Source organism: Lepidochelys olivacea (genome assembly GCF_965140295.1).
Source record: "Lepidochelys olivacea isolate rLepOli2 genome assembly, chromosome: 8".
Lineage (NCBI taxonomy): Eukaryota > Metazoa > Chordata > Testudines > Cheloniidae > Lepidochelys > Lepidochelys olivacea.
The window spans coordinates 38,627,448-38,640,578 of NC_140418.1; the positions used below are offsets into that span (position 1 = coordinate 38,627,448).

The window sequence follows — 13,131 nt, forward strand, 5'->3', positions numbered from 1 at the left end:
ATTACTAGTCTGTCTCACCACCACCATGAGCTTACCTTTTTAATAGATAGTACCTGACATCAAGAATCACAGCAATATTCAGGTTACTCCCTGTCCCAAAGGACCAGTCATTTACCCCAGGTCAGTTGCACTTTAGATATCACACTAAAGACAATGCTTCTGTCCAATTCTATAATAAACTTTATAAAGATTTATTAAATAGGAAAAGAAAATCCAAGATTTATTTAAAAGGTTAAAGCAGGTAATCATAGAAACACAAATGAGATGCAGTCTTCATTTTCAAAAGCTAATTGAAGCTTCCATAATAAGTAAGCAGTATATGTCCTTTAGGGTAACCCAAGCAAAGCAGCTGGGGATCTCTTGCTTATGCCTAGAAACACTTTGCACCCAGAGTTCAAGCAGCATAGAGATAAAGTTCTTTTTATTCCCCTACTGGCATGTACTCTCAGCTGCAAGCTCAGCTGGTGGGAGGGTGCTATGGAATACACCCCTGTATTCACACCCTACACATTATTGTAATAATCTTTGTACAACATATGCCTTGAAAGGTTTCATATGAAAACTCATAATTTGCTGGTCAGTAATGTACTGGTAAAATATGTATGGCAACATTGCATGTGAAAGTATAAAATTCCCCAGTATGATGTTATGAACACGTGTTCTACAGCCCTGCCCAAGCAGAAATCAGGTCTGTCCTAAAGAAAGGAAGGAATGTGTGCTTGCCTTATTTGCATTTAAGCAGCAAACAGAGTCATCAAGCAGGGAGGGAAAACAAAGGAAGTTCAAACAGGTGGAAAAAACCAGCATGGAATATTCTTCCACATGTACTCTTTGTCTCCTGGGTCTCAGCTGGAAATATTTTTCAAGGGGTGGGGGGACTGAAATTATAAAAAGAAGGGACAAACTGCCCAAGGGATCCCTCTTTCTCTCCCTGCCCACATCATTCTCAGCACTTGAGAAGACAAAAGGAAACAGCCATTGGACTCTGGGGGAGGGGTCCTGACCTTGGTCAGTAATCTGCTGGAGCATGTGGTGAGAAAGTGTGCTTTGCTACTAAGATAGTTTCTTAAGTAGATACTAGTAAGCTTTTTATCTTTGTTTTTCTTGTAACCATTTCTGACTTTGATGCTGCAATACTTGTTCTCACTTAAAATCCATCTTTTTATAGTTAAAAAATTTGTTTTACTGTTTTATCTAATCCAATGTGTTGAAATAGAAGTGTCTGGGTAACTCCCTTTAAGATAATAAGATTGCGTACTATTTCCTTAAAGGAAGTATGAATTTAATATATTTGTACTGTCCAGAAAAGGGCTAGGCAGTATAGGACATACATTACTGGGGGAAGATCTGGGACTGGGGGTGTGTTATGGTCATCCTACAGTATAGCCAAGGCTGGCGAGAGCCAGGGTGTACCTGGCAGGCTGCAATTACACACAGACCTTCAGGGTGTGGCTTACATCCTGGAAGGCTGTTTGTGAGTGGCCCAGGTGGGAGCTACTACAGCAAGGCACTGTAAGGCACCCACAATTGCAGGGAAGGGGTGACACAGCCCCCCACCAGTCTGGATTGTGCCCCAATATGACACAGAGGGGTCTGCTTGCATGATTCATTTTCATAGGAAGAAGGACAGAACAACAACAGTCTTTTGTCCTCTTGTTGATGAAATATAGGGAAATTCCAGGTGCAAGGATCCACAATATTCCATCTGGTATCGATGGACCTTTCCTTCTGGGAAGGGCATAACACCTTCAGTTGAATATCAGCCCTTCAGACTAGATGATGTCTCTCTCCTGTGTGGTGATTTACACAGTCACAGAGGCTCACACTACAGCCACTCAAAGATTACCTTACAATATGGGTTACAGATGTTATAAATGAGATTAATACATGCAGTAACTCACAAGCATTCAATAAAGCCTAAACATGTTCTTGTAATTCTAACATCTGTTTTAACAATACTAACACATAGGTGATCCAGATTGATTTTAGGTATGTATTTTTCAGTATTTAATTGAGACCTGGGGACCTTAGCATGAGCAGGCACTTGCTCTTTCAGCATCACACTTTCTTTCTTGTTAATATTCATTGTATTAATTATCTGATCACTGTGAGACTACCTCTGAGTCTGTTTTCCCTGACAGTGCCACTGACCACTTGGTAAGGCAACTCCCATCTTTTCATGTGGTGTATATTTATAGCTGACTACTTTTTTTCACTCCATGCATCTGATGAAGTGGGTTATAGCCCACAAAAGCTTATGCCCAAATAAATGTGCTAGTCTCTAAGGTGCTACAAGGACTCCTCATTGTTTTTACCTAATACACAGTCATCATTCCTAAATACTCATAGTCTTATACTTCTGTAATCCTACAATTTAAGTCTATTTAGCTTACATTGATTATATATGAAATGAGAAATAGCACAATGATAAATGGGTGATAAAATGAACTAATTGGCTGCAGTTTTAAGAGAACTGTCCATGATGATGCCAAGATCTCTTTCTTGAATGGTAAAAACTAATTTAGGCCCCATCATTTTGTATGTATAGTAGGGATTATTTTTTCCAATGTGCATTACTTTGCATTTATCAACATTGATTTTAATCTGCCATTTTGTTGCCCCATCACTCAGTTTTATGAGATCCATTTGTAGCTCTTCATAGTCAGCTTTGGATTTAACTGTCTTTAGGAATTTTGTAGCCTCTGCAAATGGTTTACCCCCTTTTCCAAATAATTTATGAATATGTTGAACAGCACTGGTCCCAGTACAGATTCTTGGAAGACCCCACTATTTACTTCTCTGCATTCTGAAAACTGACCTTTATTTCTACCCTTTATTTCCTATCTTTTAACCAGTTGCTGAGCCAAGAGAGGGCCTTTCCTCTTATCCAAGACTGCTTATTTTGCTTAAGAGTCTTTGGTGTGGGACTCTGTCAAAGGCTTTTTAAAAGTCCAAGTAGGCTATATCAGCTGTATGGTGCTTGTCCACATGTTTGTTGACACCTTTAAATAATTAGAATAGATAGGTGAGGCATAATTTCCCCTTACAAAAGCCCTTTTGACTCTTCCCAAATCTATCATGTTCATCTATGTGCCTGATAATTCTGTTCTTTACTATAGTTTTAATCAATTTTTTTAAAGTTCAAAAGGAACCCAGTTAGTCATTATAAATACAAATATATAAAGAGATTATTATTATTCCACCAGTTTCTCACCTCTTACATATCACCTATATAACATGAAGTTATGTTCTGATATGAAGGTTTTATCTGCATAAATTTGTGATGGCCACTTTACTCAACTGCACCAAGGCCATTAGAGAGTTAAGTGTGTCATTCCAAAGAAGTGATGACAAAACCATTAAAACACCTCTTCCTGTAACTGTCCATGCCACATGTCTTATAAGGGGAAAATCTGTAGTACAAATATTTTAGAGAGTTTAAAACAGTTTGCTTGGCCTTTTCTCTCTCTCTCTCTCTTTACCTGCCTCTGTCAAGCCAGACTCCCTTAGTTACCATGAGTCCAAATGTTCAGTGGTCATGTGATGCCTTAAACATTTAGATAATATCTTTTAAAAAGTCTTTGTATATAAATGTGAATATGTAATATTTTAAGGGCTAGTTTCCCTACTCTTTCCAAAACGAGAAGCAAGTACTGAGTACCACTGGAATGTTATGACTCCTTTTCTGCAGCACAGACAGTGCTCCTATTTCTTGCAATTCAAGATATGGGCTTTTCAAAGTAGCACTGGTGTATGACTGACTATTGACTACCATGGGTCTAGGCTCCGTGTTTTAATTTTATTTTTGTGGACGATAAAGGCATATACCACTGTAGAGGGGGAAAGGAAATATTTATTTGCCTGTTTGATAGTTTAAAATACTGTTTTTAAGCTTCTCCTAGGTTTATAATATTAAACACTACCCTGGAAGAGGTGTATTAGTGGTCAGAGCGTTCAAAGGTGTATAACCAACGATAAAATTAGGTGATTTTCCTCACCATCTGTGTCTGCAATTGATCACATTGTATGACTACTACCTGTGTGTTGTGTTTATATGATTTGATATTTGAAATGTGTGCATTATAGGAATATATATATACTTCTTAAAATAGCATTCTTTTAGCACCATTTCCAATAACCTCCCATTGTCTTAAATATTATAAAACTCAATATGAAAATTGCCAGATTGGAAAAAATTATTGTATATCACAGAATAGATATAGCCAACTCATACACAGCGCTCCTGATTCGTTTATTAATATTTGATCCATAGTGCAGTAACTGAATATATTGGCTTGAACGACAAAAATGAACAAGTCAAATATAGAAAAAAATTGAAATACATCTAGTGATGTAAAAATCAGAAATAAGATTACTACAAGGATGTTAGCATTCAGCAATTGCACAACGCACCACCAAGGTCGAATGCAGAAAGGCGAATCAGATTGGAGAAACATATCCATATACACTTACAATATGCATAACTCTGGACAACGCTATGTATGTGTAGTTCATAATCAATCATGGTAAATTTAAACAAAATTTTAATCACTAAATCCTTATAACTAATAAAGTCAGATTCAGTACAACAAAAATGCTTATTCCTTGTGTGTACCTCAGGCGAACACATACATATTAATGAGAAAACAGAATATTTACAGTGTTAACCATCCAGTGAAAAAGCGGTCAAAAATTCCACCAAGGAGATTCTGCAGTTATTGGTTGAGACTCTGAGCGCCGCTGTTGACCAGTAAGGGAGAGGAACGCGACGAGAGATCCAGCCAGCCCAGCACTGTTGTTACACAGCACTGAACACTGACAGAGCAGAAGCACATTCAACGGGTCTGGATTGAACATTGCAAAGGCAGATATTCGCTAAAACTGATTCTGGTTTAACAATCAACGTTGCCGGAACCAGGGGGTCCAAATACAGAATCAAGACACGTTTCTTGACATAGAGGCGTGTCCACATCAGCATGGGATTAGCAGAAACTCAAAAACTCCGGCACTGCAAAGGGCGAGCCCTGTTCTGCTTTATGCTGGTTACCGTTTGGGAAGCGGTTTCTGGGCAGACTCGCTACTCGATTCCCGAGGAAATGCAGAAAGGCTCCACTGTGGGGAATATCGCAAAGGATCTGGGGCTGGATATAAAGGAGCTCTCAGACCTCGGAGTCCGCGTTGTATCAAAAGGTAGGACGCAATATTTTGCTTTGAATGTTAACAGCGGCCATTTAATCACAACGGAAAGAATAGACAGAGAACAGATCTGTGGCCGGATGGAGAAGTGTCTGTTAACTTTTGAGATTATTGTTGAAGAAAAAATGAAGCTTTATAGAGTTGAAGTTGAAATCACAGATATTAATGACAATGCTCCCAACTTCCAGGCGGAAGAATCGGAAGTAAAAATCAGCGAGACAACAGCACCGGGATCTCGGTTTCCCCTGCAGGAGGCGCAAGACCCAGATTTAGGGATAAATTCTCTGCAGAGCTACCACCTCAGCAGTAATAGGCATTTCTCTCTGGATGTGCAAACTGGATCAGATGGAGTTAAATATGCAGAACTGGTGTTGGAAAAGTCTCTGGACCGCGAAGAACAAGCTGTTCATGATCTAATCCTCACAGCCACTGACGGGGGAGATCCAGTCACGTCCGGCACTGCGCAAATCCGCGTCATTGTTCACGATGTTAATGACAATGCACCAGTTTTCAGTCAGTCTGTCTATAAGGTTAATGTTTTAGAAAATATGCCTGCGGGGTCCACGATGGTGACAGTGAAAGCGACTGATCCGGATGAAGGGATACACCAAGAGGTAAAATACTCAATCAGAAAGATAACTAATAAACCTTCACAGATATTCCACTTGGATTCATGGACGGGAGAATTAACAGTCGTGGGGAACTTGGACTTTGAAGAAGCTGCGTTGTATGAAATTGAAGTTCAAGCTCATGACGGGGGAGGCCTTTTTGACAGATCCAAAATTGTGATAGTTGTTAGCGATGTGAATGACAACGCTCCAGAATTAACAATCACATCTCTCGTCAGCTCGATCCCCGAGGACTCTCCCCCGGGGACTGTAATCGCCCTTTTAAATGTGCAAGATCCAGACTCAGGAGAGAACGGGGAGGTCACGTGCTCCACACCTAGCAACCTCCCCTTCCAGCTGAAGAAACCCTTCGAGAATTACTACAGTCTGGTGACAGACCGAGCCCTGGACAGGGAGCAGGTGGCAGCATACAACGTCACAGTGACCGCCACAGACAATGGGACTCCTCCTCTTTCTACAGCCATCACGATCCCACTCCGGATTTTAGACACGAACGACAACTATCCCCTCTTCGATAAAACATCCTACACCGGCTACGTCATGGAGAATAACCCGATAGGAGCCTCCCTTTTCTGCCTGACGGCGCATGACTACGACTCGGAGGACAACTCCCGAATCACTTACTCCATTACTGGAACTCAGATCCAGGAAGCTCCGCTCTCCTCCTCCATCTCCATTAACTCCGAGACTGGGGCTCTCTACGCTCTGCGCTCCTTCGATTATGAACAGTTCCGGGAGATTCGGTTCCAAGTGCAGGCTCAGGATGGGGGTTCCCCACCTCTCAGCAGTAATGTCTCCGTCACTCTCTTTATACTGGATCAGAATGACAACAGCCCGCACATCTTACACCCCTCCTTTCCCACCGATGGCTCCACGGGAGTGGAGTTGGCCCCTCGCTCCTCCGAGCCGGGTTACCTGGTCACTAAGGTGGTGGCGGTGGATGCAGACTCCGGGCAGAACGCCTGGCTCTCCTACCAGCTGCTGAAGGCTACAGAGCCGGGGCTCTTCTCTGTGGGACTCCACAGCGGTGAGATCAGGACAGCGCGCTCCTTTGCAGACAAAGATGCGCTCAAGCAAAGCCTGGTGGTTTTAGTGAAGGACAAGGGGCAGCCCCCTCTCTCTGCCACGGCCACTGTCACGGTGGTGGTGGCTGACAGCATCTCCGAAATCCTCTCCGATTTAAGCAGCCTCTCAGCTCCTGCAGACCCCCAGTCCAGCCTCACCTTGTATTTGGTGATAGCTGTGGCTTCCGTTTCTTGCTTGTTCTTTACCTTTATCATAGTATTACTGGCCCTGAGGCTCCGCAGGTGGAGAAGCTCGCAACTGTTTGACTCCTCGAGTGTGACTTTCAGTGGAGTTCCCGTCTCGCAGTTTGTGGGGATCGATGGAGTCAGAGCTTTTCTTCACTCCTACTCACATGAGGGTTCTCTAACCACGGACTCCAGAAAGAGCCAATTCAACTTTCCCAAATCAAACTATGAAAATAATCTGACTAGTCAGTACGCTTATGAGATAAAAGATCCTATTCTAATTACTGAAGAGTTAGCCAATAACAGGGATCAGACGTCCATTCAGGTCAGTTAATATCTGGTTAACCTTGTGATTTATATTTGTAAATGTAGCTAGCTGTTAATCACTACAGAATTACTGAGTGCATCAAGTATTTGGGGGCCTGTATTAGAGAGAATGCTGGGGGGGGGGGGAGATTATCGGTGATACTAGATGTTTTCCTTTTAAAGCTTTGATCATCCGAACCAGCATGATACTATATAAGTTACCTTACTTGAGATATTACAAAGTAAGGACATTTTCCTATATTTTTAGAAACATAGATTTTCAGAGAGAATAAGAATGTTACTGAAGGGCAAAATGTTTCAGTGACAGCACAGTTCTCAATATTAACTTATTTTTATAAACCAGTGTATTTAACTCCAAATATGATTTCATCTGACTTTCCGTATTGTAAAGGAAATGCATAATCATGAAACTAAAATTATGTAAGTATTTGATTAAGAAGAAGAGACTATTTAGACATTCTTTTAAATTTCCTGCAATAATAATGTTCTTTTGTCTTGTAAATGAGCCTTGAGAATTTGAGAGAAATTCATGACACATTACAGTCATGAGTTTTTATAGCATGTAGTTAGCATTACAGAAAAGATTCTGTGCGCGGTGTTGTAGCCGAGTTGGTTCCAGTATATTGTCTTTTATTGGACCAACTTCTGTTGGTGAAAAAGACAAGCTTTCGAGATTACACCGAGCTCTTCTCGGTAAACTCGAAACCGTGTCGCATTCACCAACAGAAGTTGGTGCAATAAAAGAAAAGATTCTAATATTTATTGTATTTTTTAAATTAAAACAGTAATATATGTTCCCAAAGTACATTGTTTAAAGCAATCAAAGAAAGGCTAGGAAATATTTTTGTATAGTGGGCATGTGATTATACTTACATGATTTGACGGTCTCCTTTGTCTTTGTATCTCTGGGAAGACTTTGAATACATTTGCTCACGAGGACTCATTTCACTTTTCCATTCCTGTTTAGTTTTTGGAATGTGTGGAAAACTATCCAAGTCTTCTTTAGCGCAGTTCTATGAGAGAATAGGACCTGGTTTCTCATTATAGTTCAACTCAAGAGAAATTTTTTTAGTACTTTTTAGAAACAACCTGTGTATTCTGAGTGGGCAGATTACTTTCGAAGGAAAGATCACCTAAAAGGGACAATAAGGGCTAACCACGAAAATAGTTTTGCTCAGGAGTTTAGATGTATATTTTGAACGCGCAATCACTTGTGCTATTGGGTTTAAAAACTATTGCTTTCTGTCAAACGCTTTAGAACTGCGCTTAGCTGAATCTCACCCATAGGAGTGTTTGTGGAGAATGTGGTTAATACATGGAAATTGTTGTTCTTGTACATATTCATTACACAGACACACACCAAGACGTACACCCACACATATACGCATATATATGCAAACAAAGGCAAAGAAATCTCAAGAATTGTAAGTTTTACACTATCAATAAATAGATACCCACACATCTATATCTATATCTATCTTTCTTTTTATCTATATTGAAAAAGCATTTAGACTTTACATTTATACTTACATTAGAAAACAGTTATTTATACTTCAAGGCAATGCTTTTATTATACTACATGTTTTGCATTTCCATGCAAATTAGGAGAAAAAAGCACAAAACAAAACAAGCAAATCTACGTGATTGTGAGTAGTACTGTACCGGCGCCTTGATAAGATCGCTGCTGTTGCAGTTCTCCCGTTGAGACTCAGAGTGCCGCTGTTGGCCAATGCGGAGTCAGGGCTGGAGCTGGAGATCCACCGGAGCCTCCTGCAGTGCGATTGCTCCGTCACACTGCGCAGATCGCAGAGGAAACAGCAGAGAGACCTTCCCAGCCCGGCTGAGAAAAGGGAACTGCCGTTAGAACACACAATACCGGAATGTTTATCCCTCTGCTGGGATGGGATTTGTAAACACCAGATGTAACCAAAACAGGGAAAGGAGAGAGCAAATCAGGCAGAGGCAGGAATGGAAATCAGGCGCCGAAAGCCGAGCCGGGCAGTCACACGGCAAGTACTGTTGTTTCCTTTCTTATTGTCTTTGTTCTGCCGGGCGGTCTCGGAGCAGATTCGTTATTCCATACCTGAGGAAATGGCGAAAGGTTCCCTTGTGGGGAATCTCGCCAAGGATTTGAGATTAAATATCAGAGAATTGCAGCAGCGAAAGCTCCGTGTCAATTCGGAAAAGCAATACTTCAGTGTGAATGGGGAAAATGGCAACCTGTATGTGAATGGCAGGATAGACCGGGAGGAGATATGTCGGGAGACACCCGTTTGTGTCCTGACACTCGAAATGGTTGTGGAAAGTCCTTTAAATGTTTTCCATGTGAATGTAGCGATCCAGGACATTAATGATAACGCCCCGCAGTTTATCAAGAGTAACATTGGTTTAGAAATCAATGAGTTAGCACTGCCGGGTACACGATTTCCCCTACGACGAGCGCAAGATCCAGATACCGGGATCAACTCAGTGCAGAGTTACCAAATCAGCAAGAGTCCGCATTTTACCCTGGCTGTGAAAGAGAGCCCGGATGGAAATAAATACCCAGAATTAGTACTGGAAACATCTTTGGATCGGGAAAAACAAAGTTCCCATCACTTGATCCTGACGGCTGTGGATGGGGGAGATCCAGTCAAATCTGGGACGGCTCAGATTAGGGTTAATGTCACTGATGCCAATGACAATCCCCCTGTGTTTACTGAGGAGATCTACAAAGTCAGCCTTAGGGAAAACCTACCACGAAGCTCCTTAGTGCTTCAAGTGAAAGCCACGGATAAGGATGAAGGATTAAATGCGCAAATCACATACTCATTCAGCAACGCGAAGGAAAATGCTCGTACAGTGTTTCATTTAGATCCTGCGAACGGAAGAATTACAAATACAGAGTATTTAGATTTTGAAGAAACAAACACATACATGCTGGAAGTAGAAGCTAGGGATGGGGGTGGACAAACTGCTCACTGCAAAATACAAATAGAAATTTTTGACGAGAATGACAACGCCCCGGAAGTGACATTTACATCAGTGTCCAGCCAAATACCGGAAGACTCAGCGCGCGGGACCGCGATAGCTCTGATCAAAGCCCATGACCGAGATACCGGAGAGAACGGACAGGTCACCTGTTACATTCTAAAGAGTCTGCCATTTACAATAGTGTCCTCCTCTCGCAATTATTATAAAATCGTCACGGAATCTTCTCTGGACAGAGAAAGGACCCCGGAGTACAATATCACAATCACCGCCACAGACAAAGGCTCTCCCCCACTCTCCACCCAGAAAACCATCCTGTTGCAGATCTCAGATATCAATGACAACGCCCCTGTCTTTGAGAAACCTTCCTACACCGCCTATGTGCCAGAGAACAATCCCTCTGGAGCATCTATTTTCAGTGTAAAAGCCTCAGACCGGGATCTGGACCGGAACGCCCGAGTCACTTACTCCATCCTGAGCAGCAACCTGAGCAGCAACCTCGAAGAGGTGCCTCTCTCCTCCTACATCTCCATTAACTCCCAGACCGGAGCGATCTATGCGCAGCGCTCCTTCGACTACGAGCAATTCCGAGAGTTTGAGCTGCAAGTGAAGGCCCAAGACGGCGGGTCCCCGCCTCTCAGCAGCAATGTCACCGTCAGGGTGTTTATTGTGGATCAGAATGATAACGCCCCTCGCATCCTGTACCCCTCGCTCGGAGCCGATGGCTCCGCCTTGTTCGAGATGGTGCCTCGCTCGTCCGAGGCAGGTTATCTGGTGACTAAGGTGGTGGCGGTGGATGCTGACTCGGGATACAATGCCTGGCTCTCCTACCACGTGCTCCAGGCCACGGACCCGTCGCTCTTCAGCATGGGGCTGCAGAGCGGGGAGATCCGGACAGCCCGCGCCTTTGCGGACAGAGATGCTGTGAAGCACAGGCTGGTCACCCTGGTGAAGGACAACGGGCAGCCGCCTCTGTCCGCCACAGTGACCCTCAACCTGGTGTTTGCCGAGAACTTCCAAGAGGCTCTTCCGGAAATGAGCGACCAATCGAGTGACTCGGCATCTCAGTCTGATATACAGTTCTACTTGGTGCTGGCTTTAGCCCTGATCTCATTTTTGTTCCTCCTGACAGTGACACTGGCCACTGTGATGAAACTGAGAACGTCAAGGAAACCTAAATTACTTCAGTGTTTTGGTCCGGAGCCTTATTCCAAGACCGGCTCTAGGTTTCCACCCAACTATGAAGATGGGACTTTGCCTTATTCCTACCAGTTGTGTTTGTCCTCAGACGCCAGGAAGAATGAATTCACTTTCCTGAAATCTAATGTGCAGATGGACAGGAATATTCTGTGCAGTGACAGCTCAGGGACGGTGTTTATTGGCAATGGAACAAGCAGTTTACATGGTGGGACAGAGACTGCTGGGGAGGTGAGTTTCTGTTTTAATGCCTCATATACTATCTTTATAGAGAATACGCAGTCATTGTGAAATACTGCCTTAATGTGTTTAGGCTTTTCTTTTGTACCCATTTCCATAATATTTGTGGCCTCAGACTTTGTCCTCAGGTGGAGGACAGCGAAAGTTATCCCCATTTTATAAAGTATAAAGCTCACCACAATGGGAATAAGTGACCTGGGCATTTCAGAGAGGAATTCTGCGATTTACCACAAGATAAAACTCAAATTTTCTAAGGCCCTATCCACTTCCTTAACTGCCAATCCCTTCGCTCTTTCCAAAGAGCTCTTTTCTCTCATTTGAAAATATTTAAATTAAATTAAATTAAATAAGTGCATTTTGCAGCGATATTATGTACCTGCTCGCCAATATGATGTGCTTCTGCTAACGACAGAGAAAAATAGGACAACCTTTTAATTTTAATATGTAAAGTTCCATTAATACTCTTTAATATGCTTCTTTTGAACTGTTTTTGTTAAAAGTGCATAAGTTAAAACTGCCAAAAGTTTTGAAGTTGTTATAATCATAAATATGGAAAGTGCGCTCATGGTTTGGCCAATGTCTTGCCTCTTTCTTGTGAATTTTATAGCATGATATTGGGATATGGTGTCATATAAAGCTAGATTTTTTATGACTTTATTATTCACCAGTGGGAAAGCGATGAGGAAATTTTGTAAATCATCTTAAATAAGTGATGATATAACCGTAACACATTACCATAGTGTGTTCTAGATATGGCACATCATTTACATGGAGGAAAGTATTTTACAAATATCTGAGCGATGAAAAACTATTATAGGGCTATTATTCTGTCTTTATCTGCACTTGTCAGGCCAAGTTTTCTTAGCTACCGTGAATCCAAATATTCAGGGGATCATAGGGAGCCATAAATATTCGTAAAATTATATTTGAAAGCCTTTTTATACATACAGCTGGCATTTTGGGGGGACGGCTCTCTGCACTTTCCAGATCCCAGAGCCCTCCTAAGCAAGTGTTGAGTCCACTGGAAATGTTAAACTCCTCCTTTGCAATATCCTAGATCTACTTATAGCCCTCCAGGATCTAGAGATATGGACCCAACTGTCCCAGAGTTATGACTGAAATGAATATTAGCTACCATGAATTTCGGGCCAGTTTAAATATTTCAAGGTAGGGGAAGGCGCATAGTCCATAATTTTCCTGGAAAGTTTATAGTTCAAAATTTCAGACTGTTAAAGCATCTTAGCGGTTTGGAATGTTAGAAAATTTCCTGGAGGGGGTGCAGCAGTGGCCAGGGTGCAGCTGAAGTGGTCAAATATGCATGA

At 42.1% G+C, this 13,131-nt stretch overlaps 1 protein-coding gene and 1 pseudogene across 2 annotated transcripts; both read left to right on the forward strand.

Annotated features, from left to right (window-relative positions):
• The first annotated feature begins 4,761 nt into the window (after positions 1–4,761).
• On the forward strand, positions 4,762–7,375 carry LOC311524678 (protocadherin gamma-A2-like). The gene is given in 2 exon segments (XM_084636036.1): positions 4,762–7,160; positions 7,166–7,375. Coding segments are annotated over 2 exon segments (2,265 nt in total). The 5' UTR covers positions 4,762–4,976; the 3' UTR covers positions 7,247–7,375.
• Positions 7,376–9,370: 1,995 nt separating this feature from the next.
• LOC311525675 (protocadherin gamma-B1 pseudogene) lies at positions 9,371–11,860 on the forward strand (annotated as a pseudogene). Its single transcript has one exon. The product of its transcript is annotated as a protocadherin gamma-B1 pseudogene (transcript).
• Positions 11,861–13,131: the final 1,271 nt, after the last annotated feature.